At 35.1% G+C, this 19,059-nt stretch overlaps 2 protein-coding genes across 2 annotated transcripts; one reads left to right on the top strand and one right to left on the bottom strand.

Annotated features, from left to right (window-relative positions):
- Positions 1 to 3,530: 3,530 nt before the first annotated feature.
- LOC142980029 (allergen Tha p 1-like) lies at positions 3,531 to 6,357 on the bottom strand. The gene is made up of 3 exons (XM_076125300.1): positions 6,215 to 6,357; positions 5,172 to 5,368; positions 3,531 to 4,446 (listed from the first exon to the last, which is right to left on the bottom strand). The coding sequence occupies exons 2-3, from the start codon at positions 5,365 to 5,367 to the stop codon at positions 4,256 to 4,258; spliced, it is 387 nt and encodes a 128-aa protein (XP_075981415.1). The 5' UTR covers position 5,368; positions 6,215 to 6,357; the 3' UTR covers positions 3,531 to 4,255.
- An 8,100-nt stretch (positions 6,358 to 14,457) lies between these two features.
- Positions 14,458 to 18,750, top strand: LOC142979858 (ejaculatory bulb-specific protein 3-like). Its single transcript, XM_076125069.1, has 4 exons — positions 14,458 to 14,830; positions 17,476 to 17,676; positions 18,014 to 18,140; positions 18,517 to 18,750. Exons 1-4 carry the CDS (start codon positions 14,671 to 14,673, stop codon positions 18,632 to 18,634), a joined length of 606 nt encoding a protein of 201 aa, XP_075981184.1. The 5' UTR covers positions 14,458 to 14,670; the 3' UTR covers positions 18,635 to 18,750.
- The last annotated feature ends 309 nt before the right edge of the window (positions 18,751 to 19,059 follow it).

Below are 19,059 nucleotides of genomic sequence, written 5' to 3'. Positions count from 1 at the left end.
ATCTTCAGCAGTAAGACAACTACAATTGTTTATTTCTTTATATAAAGTACATTATTTTGTACCTTCCTACGTCATAACGCGTGACGTTTTAACAAAATTGTAGTAAAAAACAAGATGCCGTGTGATAATTGACCTCATAGCTAGCAATTGCTTGTTTATATGTAAATCTACGTTTATTTAGAATAATTGCTTTTCCTCTATTTTTATAACTCTTTATGTTTGTGACTATTTTCAAGGTAAAGACATTGCATTGTCACATTGTTCAAACATAATTTATAAACTCGTAAAAAACGTTACTCTATGTATGTAAAAATATACATATATAGAAATAAGTTAACTGTAATTGATCTTTAAATTGGTAGACTTCTGCACTGTAATTAAAATTTTCAAGGACTCGTCCAAAGGATTTTTGAAAAGTTACTTGAGTAAACTAGAATTTTTCGATTTAAATGTCAAAAAAATTTTTAGTTATAGTTGTTTATACAATATTGTGGTATTTTTTGGTTCTTAACTCTATATTTTACGTATTATTAATCAGAATGAGATGAGAGAACACCACTATTGTAAGAAAAGAAAATGTTTAGCAGAATGATCACGACTGCGCCACCTAGTGTTATACTGTGTAACTATTTACACATGCAAAAAAAAAACTATTAACTAGGTATCTAATAATTAGATGACCTGACCCTCATATTCTACGAACTAACTTCTTGGTACCTTGGACCTATTTATAAATATGTATAAGAATCATTAGCTTTACTCTTCAGAACTGAGTCACGTGTTAAACTCTTAGATAAATACATAAAAAGCAAACAAACTCATGCTAATGTAATATATTATTTACTATGACATCCATTACTCAGTAAAATGATCAAAACAGTTCCATAGAAATATCATATGGATATGACAAAATACATAGTGTTAAGTAAGAGTTCCCCGTAGTTTCACTCGTTTTCGTTGTGATTAGGTACATACCCTCTTCTTTCTAGTGGTTGGTGGATGTACCTACCATGAATGCCCGAAATCTTGCTCATTAATTTAGCTATCAACGAAACGATTAAAGTATATCTAGCTTTATGGTATTCTAGTAAAAAACTTACGCACAGAATTGCTCTTTCGTCTTTTAGAGAAATGCAAACAACGGACACAAAGTGCAAATAGACCAGAAATAATTAAGAAATCGAGCCCTCGTCCGATGCAATCACATTGATTGGGCGACCAAGTTAACTAACTATTTTGTTTCCTTCCCATCATCATCCTTTCTATTTCATCAACCATTTCTGTCTCAAGGATCAAGCTGCTTTAAAGAATGCGAGGGGTTACTGGATACGCAATACAGCTGTACAAAACCAAAACCTAGCAAGGGACCTTTTTATTCAAACACGTTTCCTTAAACTAATAATACTTAATTTTTTTGTTACGTCTATGCCTGTAGATAAAACAACTCTATTTCTAATAAAAATGTCTCTTGCTAGCTAAATTTTATTTTGGACAGCCGAATTAGTCACTAGAAGTAATTTTGAATGTTTATGAATAGCAAACTAAACCCGCAAAATCGGAATAGCATGTTCTTCAAGGTTTACAGAAAGTATTATTAAAAAATTGTACACGGCAACGGACGTTTTGAAATTCATACTACTGCTTAGCGCCTTCAACTTTTTTATAGCAACTTGCATACCTACGGATCTCTTGTATATTTTAACTCTAACTTGTTCTCAGCTTATAAAATGCTTGAAGCATATTAATAATATATCACTAAAATAAGCTTTCATAGTCATAAAATATACATGTTCTTTTTTATACTTAAGGGGCATTGTTGAGTTTAAATTGTGTTTTCAGTTGTCGCGTTAATAATGTGTATAATCATTTAATTTTGTTCATATGATTCAATTAATGACACGTAGCAATTCGTAGAATTGCGACTGTAAATCATTTTAAAAGAATAGGCTCAAATGTAAAAAGTACATATACATATAGTTGAGTTATTTCGAGTGACGAACTGCGACTGGATTATGCAGCCACATCAATGAAAATTCATAATATGAAACACTAAACTCCCAGTTTGAGTTAGATAGATGCTTTTGTGAAGGAGTTCGTTTCCAGCACAATTGATGGCATTACGAACCAGTACCTTGATTCAATGTGTAGGTACATAACCTACTCAAATTGGGAGTTTATTGTTTCATATTATATTTTTTTATTGATGTGGCTGCATAATCCATTGAAATCCTCATGATCCATAAGATTGTTAGTAGTAAGCTAAGATATCTTCTTTACAATATTGAAGAGACAGACTGTGCGTTCCTTTATTCTTATAGCCCGCAGCTCTTATAGCCCGATTCTCTACTCCTATCGAGTACCGACAACCGGCTAGCAATCGAAAAATGTTGTATAAAAACCTGATTAGTGCCTCTAGCGGACATCGCAGAAACTATATTTTTAGTACATTTTCAATGTCAAACTCCGATTGATACTCGATGCATGGTTCCATTTGTAGAGAATCGCGCTACTGAACGCATAACTTAACGCCCATTGTTCAAACCTCCTTGTCTGCAGAGGCCCAAACACTGTAACTGTACGGCAGACCAAATTCCATTGCAAAATTAAAATTACGAAGCAACAAAAGGTTCTGTTTTTTATACAAAAACCTTTCCCTGAAATTATTAGCTGTGTTGATGACAGTGTCAATATCAAACATAATTTTGTCATTAAGTAAGCCACACGTGAGATTCATGGAGATGATTGCTCATGACCCGACATTACACACGAAGACAATTGACACGTGCATTTATGACTGTCTTTAAAATAACAATGGATTCGCGTGTAAAGGCGTCTTCACACATTTCGTTCTGTTGTTACAGACCTACATCTTTCAGTATCATAGTTTGATTTTAAATTGACAAAATAAACATTACAATGTGAAATGCAATGACAAATAGTATCATAGGATACTGGAACAAACATATTAGTTATAATATTTCTTCTTTACAAATTTATTTGTGGAATGCAGTTTAAGCAGCGATCACTTAATATATGCCAGTTATTCAATAGCTTTGTTTTTTATTTTCCTTTTAACGAGTATGTGAACATTGTATGAATCCCACATAATTTTAACTTTTCGAATTTTTTAAAAATGTCAATGTTATAAATAATATTTTTTTAAAGTTGTTTCTTCTCAGAATCTTTGAGTTTAAAAGCCACTAGCTAATGATAAGATTTTAATTAAGTCATTATTCTGTACTGGCACAGGGCGTATAATCATGTTTTACTTGAAAAATCATCGTGGTCGGTACAGCTACCCTACGTCACGTGAGATGAGGTGAAAACAATGATGACAGGGCGTGTTGTAAGAACTTGGTTCTCTATAAGAGTAGGTGTTTATATAAGAGGTTAACCTATATTTTACGAACATACTCGTACATCAAATCTTACTTGGGATAGGTAAAGACCAAAAACCGCTTCGTAATTTTTTTCAAACACGCCAGTTCTTTACATAATCGATTAAAGATACAAAATAAAATAGCAACATGTAACAAATAATATTTTATTATACAGTGTTCTACACTTTATTTATGTAATTCACAAGCCTTGTATTATTACAGAGGTATTCCATCGGAACAAGATATAACCACAGGTTTCACTTAAATACGATCACAGGTTTATAATCTAAGACTAAGTGCCCGTTTCACATCTTCTGGTTAACTTTCGGATAGCCTATCCAATAGATAAAATGACAACTACTGCCAAATGTCCACCTTATAAGCTACGTGATACTTATTCAGAAGAGGTGAAACTACAGCGAAGAAAATTTAGAAAATTATGTTAGTACAATTTGATTTTACAGTAAATTGCAATTATGATAATATCCGTAAAGTTCGTTCATTGTAAAAATGCACGTCGCTTACCCCCGGTTTCTGAGTACATTTAGCGGTAGTTTATCTATTCGATAGCGTTTTTTTTATATGAGTTTAAACGCTATTGAATAGATAAACTACCGCTAAGTGTGCTCAGAAACCGTGGGTTAGCCATTTAAGAAATACAATTAAATGTGCAATTCTTTTAGGCGTTAGTGGTTGCAGTAGTAGTTGGTCGTAGTATATACAGAAACTCATTGCAAATGTGACTATAAAAGTTAGATTTCTATAGGTACCTAGCACATTTATAGCATTTAGTGACGTGCAGTTTTAAAATAAACGTGTTTCTACGAAACTAAATAGAAAAAGATTTATATTATATTTGAGTTACATTCTTTAGTCTAAGAGCTAAGTTCTTTGAGTTCTTCCTCGTACTTAGCGGCATATTTGCCGGTGCTGTCGTACTTTTCCTTCAGCTCCTTCCAGTGCTGAGGTTTGTGGTTGATCAAGAACTTCAGGACGATTTTAGTGCCTTCCCGTTGAGCCTCCGTGCACTTAGCACAATGCTCAGCTAAAGCTTCATGGATGTGGGCTGAAACGTTAATAAATATTTAGTAAATAAAGTGTAAATTAGTAGCCGAGTGAATTGATACCTCCCCCGCAAGTGGTCCCACGTTCGAACCCGAGGCAACACAATTATGACTTTTAGAAGATATGTGTGTATTACAAATAATTATCACTTGTTCCAACGTTGAAGGAAAACATCGTGAGGAAACCTTGCATGCCTAAAATTTGTTGAATACATTTATTGAGGGCATGCAAAGTCCCCAACCCGCACTTGGCCAGCTTGGCCTAACCCCTCCCCCTCGTTTGGGAAAAGACCCTTGCCCTGCAGTGGGACAGTAATGGGTTTAATAAATATCACTTTTAATTGCGAGGGTTTAAATTCCCTAAATCACATAATAAACAAAATGCGGTTTTTGAATAAGTATATTGTATGAGCAGCTATGCACCACGGTAGAAAGAGATGTGTTTAAAGTATGTCGAGGATTGTCCCCTATTTCTGCAGGCCCTTAAAAACATGAGAAACGAAAGTTTTTTAGTAACGAATTCTGAATGTTAAAGTCAAAGGCTTTTCGGGCGGCTTGAACAACTTTGACACTAGGTTAACCACTAACCATATTTATTATTTATCTATACTAATAGCTAGTTTATTATAATTTCATAACAAATATACCTACATTTGTGTCGAAATAAGATACCTAATTCACAAATAATAGATAGGTAGATAGATAGAATGTTAAAGTTATAGCTTACATTTGAGTTCCTTAGCATCTGGCGTGCACTTGCCCTTTTCGACTATGCATTTGTAGTAGCCCTCATACAATTTTTCATTTGCGAGCACTTCACGTACATTCACATGGTCGTACTTGTCCGTGTATGTGCTTTCATGGGGTTTCGCTAGAGCCACCGCCGCGACTCCCAACACGCACAAAATAATGATGCTCTTCATTCTGAAATTAAAAAATAAATATACAATATTTTAGTTTTATGAACTTTCAAACAGGTGATCTAGACCGAGAAGACCGCATATTTCTCATCAGACGGCCCAAGCACTTTTACTTTGAGCTTAGAAATTTTTAGGGAAGAAGATTTAATTTAAATGTAGTATTTATTGATAAGAGTTTTGTGATTATTTATAGGCCAATCAAAATCTTTAAACAGATCTCTAAACAATGTTAAAAATAAATAATACAATACTATGTGGGCGTATAAGCTACCTCTATTTTTCAAATTTTATGAGTGTGAGAGGTCAGTGATGAACTTGAAGACTGACTGACATTGATCTTTAATTCCATTTTTGTACGAATACCCTAATTTATTGCGTTACAGAATACCTACTAAGGAGCCAAAACCAAGAAAGGTTAATATCTAAAAAATACTGCGATGTTCCTACCACCACACAATTTAATTTTTTATCCAAAGATTTTAAGCAGATACTTATTACTTAATAAAATAAACACTTAATTGAAAACTAAAACAAAATATATTCTTATTACTTAAATATATTAGGTCGGGTAAAAGTCTTTTCGCATTATAGTATGTATGAACTTATAATAAAATCTTTTCTCTACACAAAAAAGCTCCATATCTGGGTACCTCACGAGGTCACTGAAAGAAACCTGATGAACCGTGTACTCATTTGTAATTCTTGAGGCCAAAGAGATTTTATTACTAGTTCACACATACTGTAATTCGAAAAGACTTTTTCCCCGACCTAATATTTGAGATCTTTAAAAGCAAATATTATGAAAAGAAAATAAATAAATAATTATTTAACTAACGCTTAAGTCGCCTACCTGAGATTTTCGGATGCCTGGACACTACTGACCGAGAGCTCAACTCTGGCTTTAATAATACGATCAGCATTAATCCTCCACGTTATATACTGAACACAAAGCCTTTTAGTGCATAAATACAAACTAGTTTGGTTGTACCTTAGCCTAAAATTCGAGGAATACGATTTGATCAGTGTCATCAAACATTTTAAAGCGTCAACAGCTGAGGATTTTTCCTTCAACCGCGTAAATTTCCTCAGTCATACCTTTTTCCAAAATATTTGATGTATTACGTGATAAAATAGATTTTTCATATAATACAGTGGATTGGTTTGTGCAACTGCAAAGTTATAGACGATATTGTTTTAAGATTAAAAATTAAACAATAAATACGAATTTATAGTCCCAAAAAAATACCAATATCAACTGACTTGTGAACAACCGACCTTTGAAAAGAAAAAACTATCAATAGATTTTTATTTGGTATCATAATAATTATGCTAACTTTTACTTTCAGTAAGAAAACAAGTTGAATTTATACTTGTAGATTCTTTTATCAACCAGTGCTCTATATACATATTTCTCAGTAATTTTACCAATTTTTTTTCCTTAGCCTATTTGAATGTCCCACTGCTGGGCAAAGGCCTCCCCTCTTCCCTTCCAAATCCCCCTATCGGCGGCAAGATCCCACCAGTTCTTTTCAAAAGCGTCCATGTCATCCCGCCATCTCCTTTTAATTTTACCAATAATTACCCAAAATCTGTACCCGGTTTTCTTTTTCTTTTCTTTCTTTTTAAAAAAGACAACTCCTGCACTAAGAATTGCTCTTGTGTCGCGGGGACTTTTACAAACATACAAACAACGGACACAAAGCACAACCAGACCCGAAACAATTATTTGTGGATCACACAAATAATTGTCCCGTGTGGGAATCGAACCCACGACCTCCCGTTGCAGTGGTATCGGCGTGGCGACCTAAACCACTGCGCCACGGAGGTAGTCAAAGGTTTTATTAGTTACCTAACAAACAGGATATAAGAAGAACGTTATGTACAAGAACCATAAAACTGGTAATTATACATACTTACATCTAATTTTATCGTTAATAGCCAAAAAATCTTACAAATGTAACTACTAATTTAGAATACTATTATCAGATAATAAGTCGGAATTAAAAATGAATATTTATGTTTTAATTACTTCGTTGTATCCTTTACACCTGGCATTATCAGATAAACCAGTCCGACTTGTTTTTATTCGTTATTTTTATAGAATTATGGTGCATCCAAACCGGCCATACTTTTTATTCTGAACCAGCTGACCCGCGCAACTTCGCTTGCGTCACCTAAGAGAATAGGTCAAAATTTTCCCCGTTTTTGTAGCGTTTTTCGTTGCTGCTCCGCTCCTAATGACCGTAGCGTGATGTTATATAGCCTATAGCCTTCCTCGATAAATGGGCTATCTAGCACTGAAAGAATTTTTCAAATCGGACCAGTAGCTCTTGAGATTAGCGCGTTCAAACAAACAAACAAACAAACTCTTCAGCTTTATAATATTAGTATAATTAGTATAATATTAGTATAGATTTTAGTGGGGAACATCTGATAGCAAAATTTTATTATACTTACATATTTATTTATTCTAGGATGGCTTACAGCGTAAATTACAATATAGTTTAGAACATTATGTAACTACGTTCCCAACAACAAATTGCTATGTAATAATAATTATATTATGTTTGAAAATATTGCAGTATTTCTAAGCAGCATTGACGTCACGCAGACGACTGTTTAAAAAAAACCATCAGCCAAATCCCCTTTACAGCATCTTTTTGAGGAAACACGTGCTCACTTCACAAAAGGTGGAATAATAATAAATAAAAATAATAATAAATAGGAAAAAAAAGATTTATAACAGTACCGTATTGACGACATGGATGCGACTAGCAACAAACAGGAACATAATAATAACGGTCAAATCTATGGGCAGTAGCCTGAAAAAAAACATTTTGATTTGATTTGAAAATTTCTTCCATTACTCCTATTCTGTTGCTCTCTCGAGTACTCTCGAGGTTCATGTACGATCTAAGTAAACCGTCCATGTATAACACAGGAAACAAGGATAAAATAACCGTAAGATAAAATCTAATATGTTTGATGTTTGATAAAAAGTATATTTTTTATAATTGGTTACGGTCACATTAATATGGGTCTAGAGGTCATGACAAATAAGTAGACGACTAGCAGACATACGCGGTTTTGCTTAACAACATTTCATACTATCTTCTAGCTGCTAGTGTAAAAAAAGCGTAGCCTATAATTGACCCTGGGTCTTCAATTATATCTATGCTAAAGTGCTGATCTAAATGAGCTAGACTTAAAAGCGTAAGCGTGTCTATAGTGTCTACACAGTGCAGTTGGGTTACGGATAAGCAGACAGACACTCAGACCGATTTATTTCAAAATTGTATGTTATGTGTTCACTTCTTCTAAAATGTATTAATATTGGACTCAATAATATCTGTAGTGCTCAGTTACTTAGGTCTTACAGGACAATTACGCAGAGTCATATTTCGTTGGGCAAATTGTTAGATGTTAGTTGAGTACATTTGTTAGTATTTCCTCATTCTGTATAATTTTCCATCTTTTAGTCTTTACCTACAAAGGTTTTGCGTCGACAGTCATTCGTTAAAACTTGGTAACAAAATTTGAATTATTTAAACGAAGTTTTAATGTCAAATGAGTCATTTATTTATAAATATTGTAGCAAAACCTTGAATTTATTAATTGATTTAGTCTACCTATATAAATCCTACTATCCTACTCATATTATAAATGTGAAAGTTTGTGAGAATGTATGGATCTTTGTTACTTTTTCACGCGAATACTACTGATTCGATTACGATGAAATATGGTATATAGGCAGCTGAAGATCCAGAATAACACATAGGCTACTTTTTACCCCGAATTACTTTTTACGTGATTATAACCAAACATGACTAACAAACAACAAATAACAAAAACAATAAAACAACTTCACCGGTTTAAAGTACGTCAGCAAAGTAATAGCTTCCTATAATTTTGCCAAACCTGAATAATAAGAGCCAGACATTTTGTCTGCCAATTATATGCAAATTCAACATTTAATCGAATATTGTATCATCACAAAATATCGCTATTTTAAGACAGGTGGATTAACAAAAAAACTGACCATTCGACAACATACAAACTCGTTCTCGGGTGAAAAGTGATTTTAACTTACCTACCTAGTCAATTCCTATTTACTTCAAATTTTTCAGGTTCGTAGTTCAATAGGTTATATTGAACGTAGGTACCTGCATAGATTTGATATAATTAATATAACAACGGACATCTAGTTAAAATATGACTTTTTGTAATAATTTCTTTAATTTCATTTTGATACTAGCTGACCCGCGCAACTTCGCTTGCGTCACCGAAGAGAAGATAGGTCACAATTTTCCCCGTTTTTGTAACATTTTTCGTTGCTACTCCGCTCCTAATGGCCGTAGCGTGATGATATATAGCCTATAGCCTTCCTCGATAAATAGACTAAATCGGACCAGTAGTTCCTGAGATTAGCGCGTTCAAACAAACAAACAAACTCTTCCGCTTTATAATATTAGTATAGACTAGCTGTTCCGCGCAACTTCGCTTGCGTCACATAAGAGAATCATAATTTTCCCCGTTTTTGTAACATTTTTCACTGGTACTCTGCTCCTATTGGTCGTAGCGTGATGATATATAGCCTATAGCCTTCCTCGATAGATGGGCTATCTAACACTGAAAGTATTTTTGAAATCGGACCCGTAGTTCCTGAGATTAGCGCGTTCAAACAAACGAACTCTTCAGCTTTATAATATTATATAGCCTATAACCTTCCTCGATAAATGGACTATCTAACACTGAAAGAATTTTTCAAATCGGACCAGTAGTTCCTGAGATTAGCGCGTTCAAACAAACAAACAATCAAACAAACAAACTCTTCAGCTTTATAATATTAGTATAGATTACTTAACTATTACATGATGAACAAATCGCAACAAATATAGATCTTTACGATTAAACTACAGTCGTTTTTCATTAATAAATTTTAGACGATCTTACTTACTAATAATAAGGTCGACTAATACGGATACTAGGTCTAGGATAACGGCGATTATTGATAATAAACATAATATTTTGGTGATTTGGTTGGATCTCTAGGTCAGCTCGGAGTAGGGTTGCCATCCGTCCGGGTTTCCCCGGATATGTCCTAGTTTAGAGGGCATCCGGGGAGCGTCCGGGGAAGGTTTCATTTGTAGACCGTGTCTTGAAAAATTAGGGCCGCCTGCGAGACACGCACTATGCTCGCACATTACGATCAACCGACGAACCAAATATATTCACCGTTCCCCATTCCTCCCGTCGCAGTTGCTCTTCTTGTTGACATGTCCGGCTTTCGGACTCTAAAATCCGGGGTTTCACGCGTCTTGTCCGGTTTTCCAAATTTTAGAGATAGCAACCCTAGCTCTTAGTAAATAAAACTGGATTCTCCATATAGGTATATGACGCGAGTAAAGCGTCATAAATGTCATGAGAATCAGATGGTCATTATGACGACCATTGAATTAGCACTGCTCTGTCAAAGACGTTATATTATTAGTATTTTCTAAGAATAGTTTATTGTTATTTAGCAATATGCAATGTGTTGATTGCATTGCATATGTTATTATTTTTATTTAAAATTGAGTTATGCTTACGAACTAGGTGTTTCTTTGTACCCCTATAGGTATAGCTTTAAATTTCAGACATTTCATTTCATTATATTTTACTTATAGAAATCACACTGAACTATATGAATAAAAATCTATTATTAAAACAATCAGATGTGTTCCTCATTAGGTACCTATCTAATAAACGCAGTAGAGGAGAAAGGCACAAAGCCCTCTCCGTGTTGAGCCTCAATAAGGCAAGATGTATGTGGGGGGCAGTGGTGTGTTTTTAAGGTCCCAGAGCTAATCCATCCAAACATCAAAGAAGGTTACCGGGGATGGTTTTTTAATTGCAGCGCCACATAACCCAGATTTTTCCCCCAGGAAATTCGGGTATCCGAAAGGATTTTTCCCGTAACGTACCTGTCTAATATACTCACTTACGTTGCAGTACTTACGTAAAACAGTAGGTACAAGTAGATACAATGCAAATGAGAAAAACATGGCTAGACCGTATATTACAGGTATTTCTTTACTACTTTCCTACTTTCTGTGAAATTGTAGTTTCTTTTCAAAAAGAATTAGGTAGGTATATAAATTAGAAAAGAAGAAGGTCAGTGAATGCGTCACGACTTTATTTTTATATTTGGTACTGAATACCGACTTGTACATAAACACGGGGTATTTACCTGTTAGCATAAAACGTATTAGATTTTGTTAGAAGATTTAAAGTGCGATGAAAACAGAGTGAGTCACTTATTGTAGACAGTTAATAGAATTAATTTTATTATCGAGACCATAATGAATAATTCTACGTCTTTACAAAATAAAGTAGATGTACCATAAAAGCAACCGTCTGCCGCCTGGAAATCACCGTTTCTTTACTAAGATGTCACTATACCTAAATACTTAGCGTTAAAAATATTATTTTGTGTCCTTTTTTCCTTATTCAGTTGACCTATGTGCGACGGAAAAATGTAAACAACACTAAGAATTAAAAAAATACCAATATGTTATTTTTAGTAAATCTTCCACTAATTAATTTAGAGCGTAAGTATATTGTTTTATTTTCAAAGCTTTTAAGTGAATCATGTACCAAAATAACATCGTTTTATTATAATCTTTGTTTGTCCTTGCTATGTTCTTGAATCCGAACTGTTTAACATTTTTAAGTGCATAAAAAATATAACAAGATTAGACCAGGTTTCAGAATGTATTCCTATTCCTGTGCAAAATGGACAAATATCGACAACCGGCTAGCTTTCAAGAAATTTTGTATGAAGGCCCGATCAGCGCCTCTAGCGGTGGCCATACGAACTAAATTTCAGTACATTTGAAAAGCCAAATTCTCGATACTCATTAGTACCGACTGTAGAGAATCTCACTACTGATCAGCGCCCCTAGTGGATACGATTAGAACTAATTTTGAAGTAGGTACATAATAAATGTCAGACTCTCGATACTCGACAGTACCGATAAAAATTTAAAGGAAATTTAGCTAAAACGAAAAGAATAATGTTCGTTTGTATTGTTAGTTTCTAAGTACGAGTTGGCGTACTAACTTAATAACTTAAAGACAATAGGTCCACAGTTGGTAATTAAATCGGCACTTCTTAATTACTTCTTAGATGGGTACTACGTTATGTCATAACAATACGCTCCTAGGTTTTCCACTGCATTTTAGATGACATTTCAAGGTTCCTTGATGCGTACTTACGTTCAGCTTGCACCCAACAAAGATCTGTACCCAGGCCGGAGATGTGACGTCTGTTGCAGTTATGTTGCGTTTCCCTCACGTTTAGTGTCGACAAAGGTATTCTGTTATGTATCCCAGGCTTATGGAATGAAAATATGCCGTCTTAACGTTTTACCGTTAGCCGCAACAGTCCAGGCTATCAAAGTGTTCCATATTCGATAAAGAACGAAGAGGTTACCGTAGTCTTACAGACAGATGTCAGGAAAACACTTTATCTAACTTCAAAATCTACTTGTCATCTAATAATTCTCGGGTGATGACGGTCTAATCTTGATTATAAGAAATAATTGTGTAACATACAGTCGCGTAGTCGGAGTAGCACGTGCCCTTCAAATTAATCGTGAGGACACAGTATCGCGATTTATTACCTCTATTGACTAACGACAACCCGCTAGAAAATCTGATCAGCACCTCTAGCGGGCGACGAGGGAACTATATCTGCAGTACATTTTAACTGTCAGACTCTCGATATTCGTTATAACCGTCTATAGAGAATCGCGCCACAGTAACTGCTATACGGGAATATTTTTAGGGAAGAGAAAAATATAGGTACCTACTTACGTATGTAGTGTCTAAAGTTAAATTCTTATTTTTATTGTCAAGTTTTGTGTTTATTTGTCTTATCAGGGTCGACGAGATAACTAAACAATAAGTTGTTGTTTATTGAACCCTTGTCAATCAAAATCCCTTACGTATACGATAAAAATAAAACGATGATCATATCATAAAAGTTAATACTGGTTTCGGTAGTTGGCCATCGTAAACAAATATTAAAAGGATTAAGTATAAAAATATACTTACTACCTTACCTCGATCGTGTCAATTTATGCGATTTCCTTTTGCACCTAGTTTTGCTTGTCTGGTATTTATATGATGTCGTTGTAAAACTTAAACCATACGTTTAAATCTAAAGTTTTGCTAAAATCTAATAAATGTTTTATTTCAAATTCAATAACATTAAGACTTGGTAGAATATGGTGTGTGTTAAAATAAAAAGTCACATTAACTTGTAATAAAATCTTTTATTTCTATAGGCGAATCGCTGTCACGGGAGGATTCCATTGCGGGTTCGAAACAACTGGAGCTCTGACTCAGTGGCCGGTCTACCGAAGTCGGCGTCAGTCCTGGGATATCAGTCGTGAAGTTACTGCCTTGCCTGTCAAACTGTGGTGCCGGTGTGTTTTTATAATGCCTTATTATATTTATTATATCCCCTTTCGCCTCTAATTTATGCTCTTCAGGAATCTTTGCAAAGTCTTTAAGTAAAGACAAAAGGAATAGCTTGTCTTCATCTAAAGGATCGCTGTTGTCAATAAGCTTGGCTACTTTTATTATTGTATTCGGAACCGGTTCTGTTCTAGATTGAGATTCGGCTGGAGGTACTACTGGTTCTTTAGCAGTCTCTACAGGCGACTCGTCATTCGATGAACGTGGTCTTTTTCTTGACTCAGGTTCAGCTATGCTCTTAGGTTTCCATACTGTCTTAGTAGTTGATGTCCATTGATATGAATCACGGTACAGATCATTTAGGAATTGTAACTGTTCGTAGTAAGTGTATAATCTCTTGCCTTTCGCACCATACTTCTTGTAATGTTTTAAGCATCTTGTAAAACCATCCCGTAAAACCTTCCATTTGTTTTGTAATTCAAGAACTGAAAAGGAGACAAAAATAAGTCTTAAGTTTACCTATACAGAAACAATACGAGTAAAAGATTTTTCTGTGTGACTTTTTAAAAGAAAGTGACGAAGTAGTAGCCCTGAGCCCTGAGTTACAAATTATCCGGTTGAAATAGTCTATGATTTTGCCGCGAAAGCGCAACAACCAAGCAAAATTACCTACCTACCATTAAAAAGATATTTATTATAACATCTTTGCCATGGAATACTTAAATGAAATAACACTGAAATTTTACTACATAAATTGCATTATACTGCCAGTGCTATCTGTTATCTACTGTGATCATTGTGATCAACAATGTTCGACGCCTAACATTACGTCATTGCCGCGAAATGAGAGAGCAGGAAGGAGCTATACAGTCAGTATACGGTCTCTCGCTCGCGCGGGCCGTCACGCGCGTCACCCGGCACCCCACCAACCGCGAGCCGTGGCCTCTGTCTATGTTCACCCCACACACATGCGTCATCAAAGCATTATTATCGTACAAACGTAGTAGGTACATTCATATTAGTTGAAGTTTTTCCCTTGCTAAATAAGTAACAATATATTTGAATAAATTGAATATGTTCGTACCTATAGCATCTTTATCCTGACGTGTTTTTTCATTCCAATCATCCACCATTTCTTCACATACTTCAATCCAATCATCTCTTCGCATCGGTTTGTTGCTATACGCCTGACTTTTGTAGTTCCATATACTCTCTTTGGATTGTATTAGGGAAATAAACTTGTCTGTATCGAAACTACTCTCCATTGTCACAAAACTCGCAAACACTTGGTTATTTTATCAAACGCGGACCGCAAGCGGCACTGCGGCAATGATGGCGGACTTCAGCCGACTGCGGGCCGACTAATGGCGACGAGAGCCGACAGCGCGCAAGCGGGAACTTGCACCGCAACCGCAAAAGGGGGGCCACCCATTGATAACGTGAAGTATTCTGATTGACTGATATTAATCGTAATTCGTTACTGATTATTCAAGTTTGTGCCTTTAAATATGACTATGTAGAAGGCTTTAATAAATAAATTTAAAATATTGTACTGTATCTGTTTTAAATTTTAATTGTTTTACCGGTAGGTTACGTATAGAAAATTGATGGACATAGAAGTATCGACTTAAAAACCTATTTTATCAATATCGGCTAAGTGCATGGCAGTATAAAATGAACACACATGCCAACTACGATTTTCAAGAGAGCAGTTAACTTTGAACACTTTGGGTACAGTTTACCTAATGCACGTCCAGTAATTCGCTTAACGTGATTACTGGACGCTTTTTCACAGCGCTGTCCGTCGTTGGTGGTCGTTGCTAACTGTTCGACTACTCGTAACTACAACCAAACGCGAATCGCCAATGGTTTCGATGAATAAAATAATATATACTAGAGGCCGCCCGCGACCTCGTCCGCGTGTAAATCCCGATCCCTCGAGAACTCCGGGATAAAAAGTAGCCTATGTGTTATTGTGGGTCTTCAGCTACCTATTTATAGGTATACCAAATTCCATTTTTCGTAATTTTCTTTTCGCTTTCGGTTCAGTAGTATTTGCGTGAAAGAGAAACAAACATCCATACACACATACATAGGTACTCACAAACTTTCGCATTTATAATATTAGTAGGAAGTAGGATAACAATAATATAATAATAAATGACCAGGCCACCTCTAGGCAGGTAATTGCAACCCCTTCTGTTTTTTATGAGTTGGCTATTAGGAATACTGACAAGGAACCGGTTTCTCGCCTGTGGGTTGCCTTCACTGGCGGTTCACCTCGTCGCAATAATCGCCACGTGTGTATCTATTCTGAGCGTGGTTGTTTTATATCCATACTAATATTATAAATGCGAAAGTAACTCTGTCTGTCTGTCTGTTACTCAGTCTCGCCTAAACTACTGAACCAATTTGCATGAAATTTGGTTATGGAGATATTTTAATACCCGAGAAAGGACATATTATTATTTACCCCGGGAAAATGACGCATTCCCATGGGAAAACTCAGATGGCTGACGATGTCACGGGTAAAAGCTAGTATTTTTTAAGTATGTTTATCAGTTATGTAGTTACCATAGTACAAGCTCTGCTTAGTTTGGAATTAAATGACCGTGGTGTATAAGTTGTCCACTGATGTTTAATATTATTATTTAGGCACTTTCATTAGCTCCTGCGTAGGTTTTTCTAGAAATAAATATAGAAACAAATATACGCAACACAAGACATTTATTACTCTAACGAAAAGTTTAACATATATATAAGAATGTATACGAACTGTGTAGAACAGCTACCTTCGTTATGTCATTGCAATTTAATGTTTATAAGATGATGAGCCATATTAATCCTTCAGTAGTTACCTAGTTATGATTGTTTCAGTAAGTGTATTCAACGATTTAAGAAAATTATCCTCTATTTTAGCTATTTTCTATGGATATAAATAACGCATTTCCTGGTAATATTCATTTCATTTTGAACTGTGATAGGGTCTCCCATATTCTTATACACAGCGATACTGTAAGTAAATATACCTCTATGTTTACTGCCTAGGCTATTAAAAAGTTTCAGAAATGGTTAAAAGACTTTACAATACTTTTATAGTCAGATATTACCTGCCAAAATAAGTAAAGTTTACTTTTCAGCAATAATAAGTTTATTACGCCTTACAAAAACATAAGTTACAAATTGAATTGAGCGTAAAACTAAAAGACTTTCCGCAGGATTTATTGTTTTTACTCACTGGTATTGATCTGAAAGTATTGCCAACCCACCTATACCACTCATATTATCAGCGATCCTGTAACTTTTAACCGTCGACTTAAAAACTGCACACCCCTGGTTTTCATGCTTGGTGTGTCTATCTATATTTTAACGTGCCTGTCTTTAACATCGTAACACCTTAACGTCATTGCCTTTTATCGACCAATCTTGATAACTGTGTTTTTAATTGTAATGATGATTGTTTAAATCGAAACTCTTAACTCCGGGAGGAGGCCCTAACCCAGCAGTGGGAAAGGGTTAAAAAATGTACGATAACCATTTATAAACGAGCCCCAGTCGCAATTGCTTCATAAGAAAAAAAGCTCCAGTGTGAATGTTTCGTTTTACTCAGTTCTTTTATATCCCTTACATAAATCACATTATTCACAGGTACAATGAAGTACATAGGGTGTATGTTGCTTTTACTAACGTTCCTGATAACTGAGAATAATGCCGCCGAATCTACTTACACGACCAAATATGACGGTATAGACTTGGATGAAATACTGGCTAACGAGCGCATGCTGACCGGCTATGTCAACTGTTTGTTAGAACAAGGACCTTGCACGCCCGATGGAAAAGAGTTGAAGAGTGAGTAAAACATACCTACCTACTCTGATCTACCTAGGTATTAGAAATTGAATTCTATTCTAATTTATTCTAGTCAGGAAATCTTTCAATGATGATCTAAGTAGGTATCGTGACGTATCTACTTAAGTGCTACTTTAAATAATGCTTTTATGGGAGCTAATTATCCAGTCTACCTAATCAAAAATCAAAACACTTCAAGTAAAGCCTTCATCTTTATTCTTTGCTATTAGGATCCTGTTGATTTGCTTTTGATCAGTTTATGTCTGTTATCTTGTGTGCAAAAAACTACTAGGCGTTTGTTGTACACATACATTTTGCACTTATTTTGATGCGACAGGTAATCTTCCTGATGCAATTGAACACGATTGTGAGAAATGCACTGAGCGGCAACGGGAAGGCGCTGATAAAGTGATGCATTATATTATCGACCACCGACCAGAGGATTGGACTAAACTTGAACAAAAGTAAGTCATGTACCGAATTTACTGGATTACCTACTCTTACTATAAAATTTAGTTACTCAGATAAATAAAATCATATCTTTATACTAAGTCTGATCAAAATTAACCAAATGAATTCGGTAAAAATCGGTCACCGCGTCATTCTTAAGTTGTTTAGATTATACAAGTTTAAATTTTGATATTTAATCTGAAGAATTTAAACTGAGTAATAATAATCGTTACAAATACAGTCTCCCTTTCTTGGCCTTTTGTCGAACCCCTATCTTACATCGAAAGAGCACAGCAGCTGGTTAAAACGAGTTTTTATTATTTGTACCTTGGGGTCGGCCCTTCTCCGGGAAACCTATTGTCATTTAAAATTTACTTTTATTTATTCCAGATACAATTCAGATGGCACATACAAGATGAATTACTTATCAAGGAAACACGCTGAAGAAACTAAATCGAATGCAACTAGTTCGGAAGGAACCAAGAATTCAGATGAAGAACAATCTTAATAAAGTCTTGATTGAAATGACGCTAATTGCAATTATGACAAGCGTAGCTAAGTTTACCTGATTTTGTTATGTACGAAAGCCGCTATGTTATTAAAATATTTATGTTCTACCAAGGAGATGGTTTTTACTATAACTCGGGAACCCAATGACCAAAACTTTTCATGTTTTCAGATCGAATTCCACCGCGTCATAAATTTATGTAGGTACCTATTGGTTCTTTCTGCATTCTGCACGTAGCTTTTTTTTTTTTTTTTTTTGTTTTATAAAAAAGACAACTCCCGCACTAAGAATTGCTCTTGTGTCGCGGGGACTTTTACAAACATACAAACAACGGACACAAAGCACAACCAGACCCGAAACAATTATTCGTGGATCGCACAAATAATTGCTCCGTGTGGGAATCGAACCCACGACCTCCCGGCGCA

This window comes from Anticarsia gemmatalis, chromosome 17 (genome assembly GCF_050436995.1).
Source record: "Anticarsia gemmatalis isolate Benzon Research Colony breed Stoneville strain chromosome 17, ilAntGemm2 primary, whole genome shotgun sequence".
NCBI lineage: Eukaryota > Metazoa > Arthropoda > Insecta > Lepidoptera > Erebidae > Anticarsia > Anticarsia gemmatalis.
This window is presented reverse-complemented; position numbering and strand designations above follow the sequence as displayed.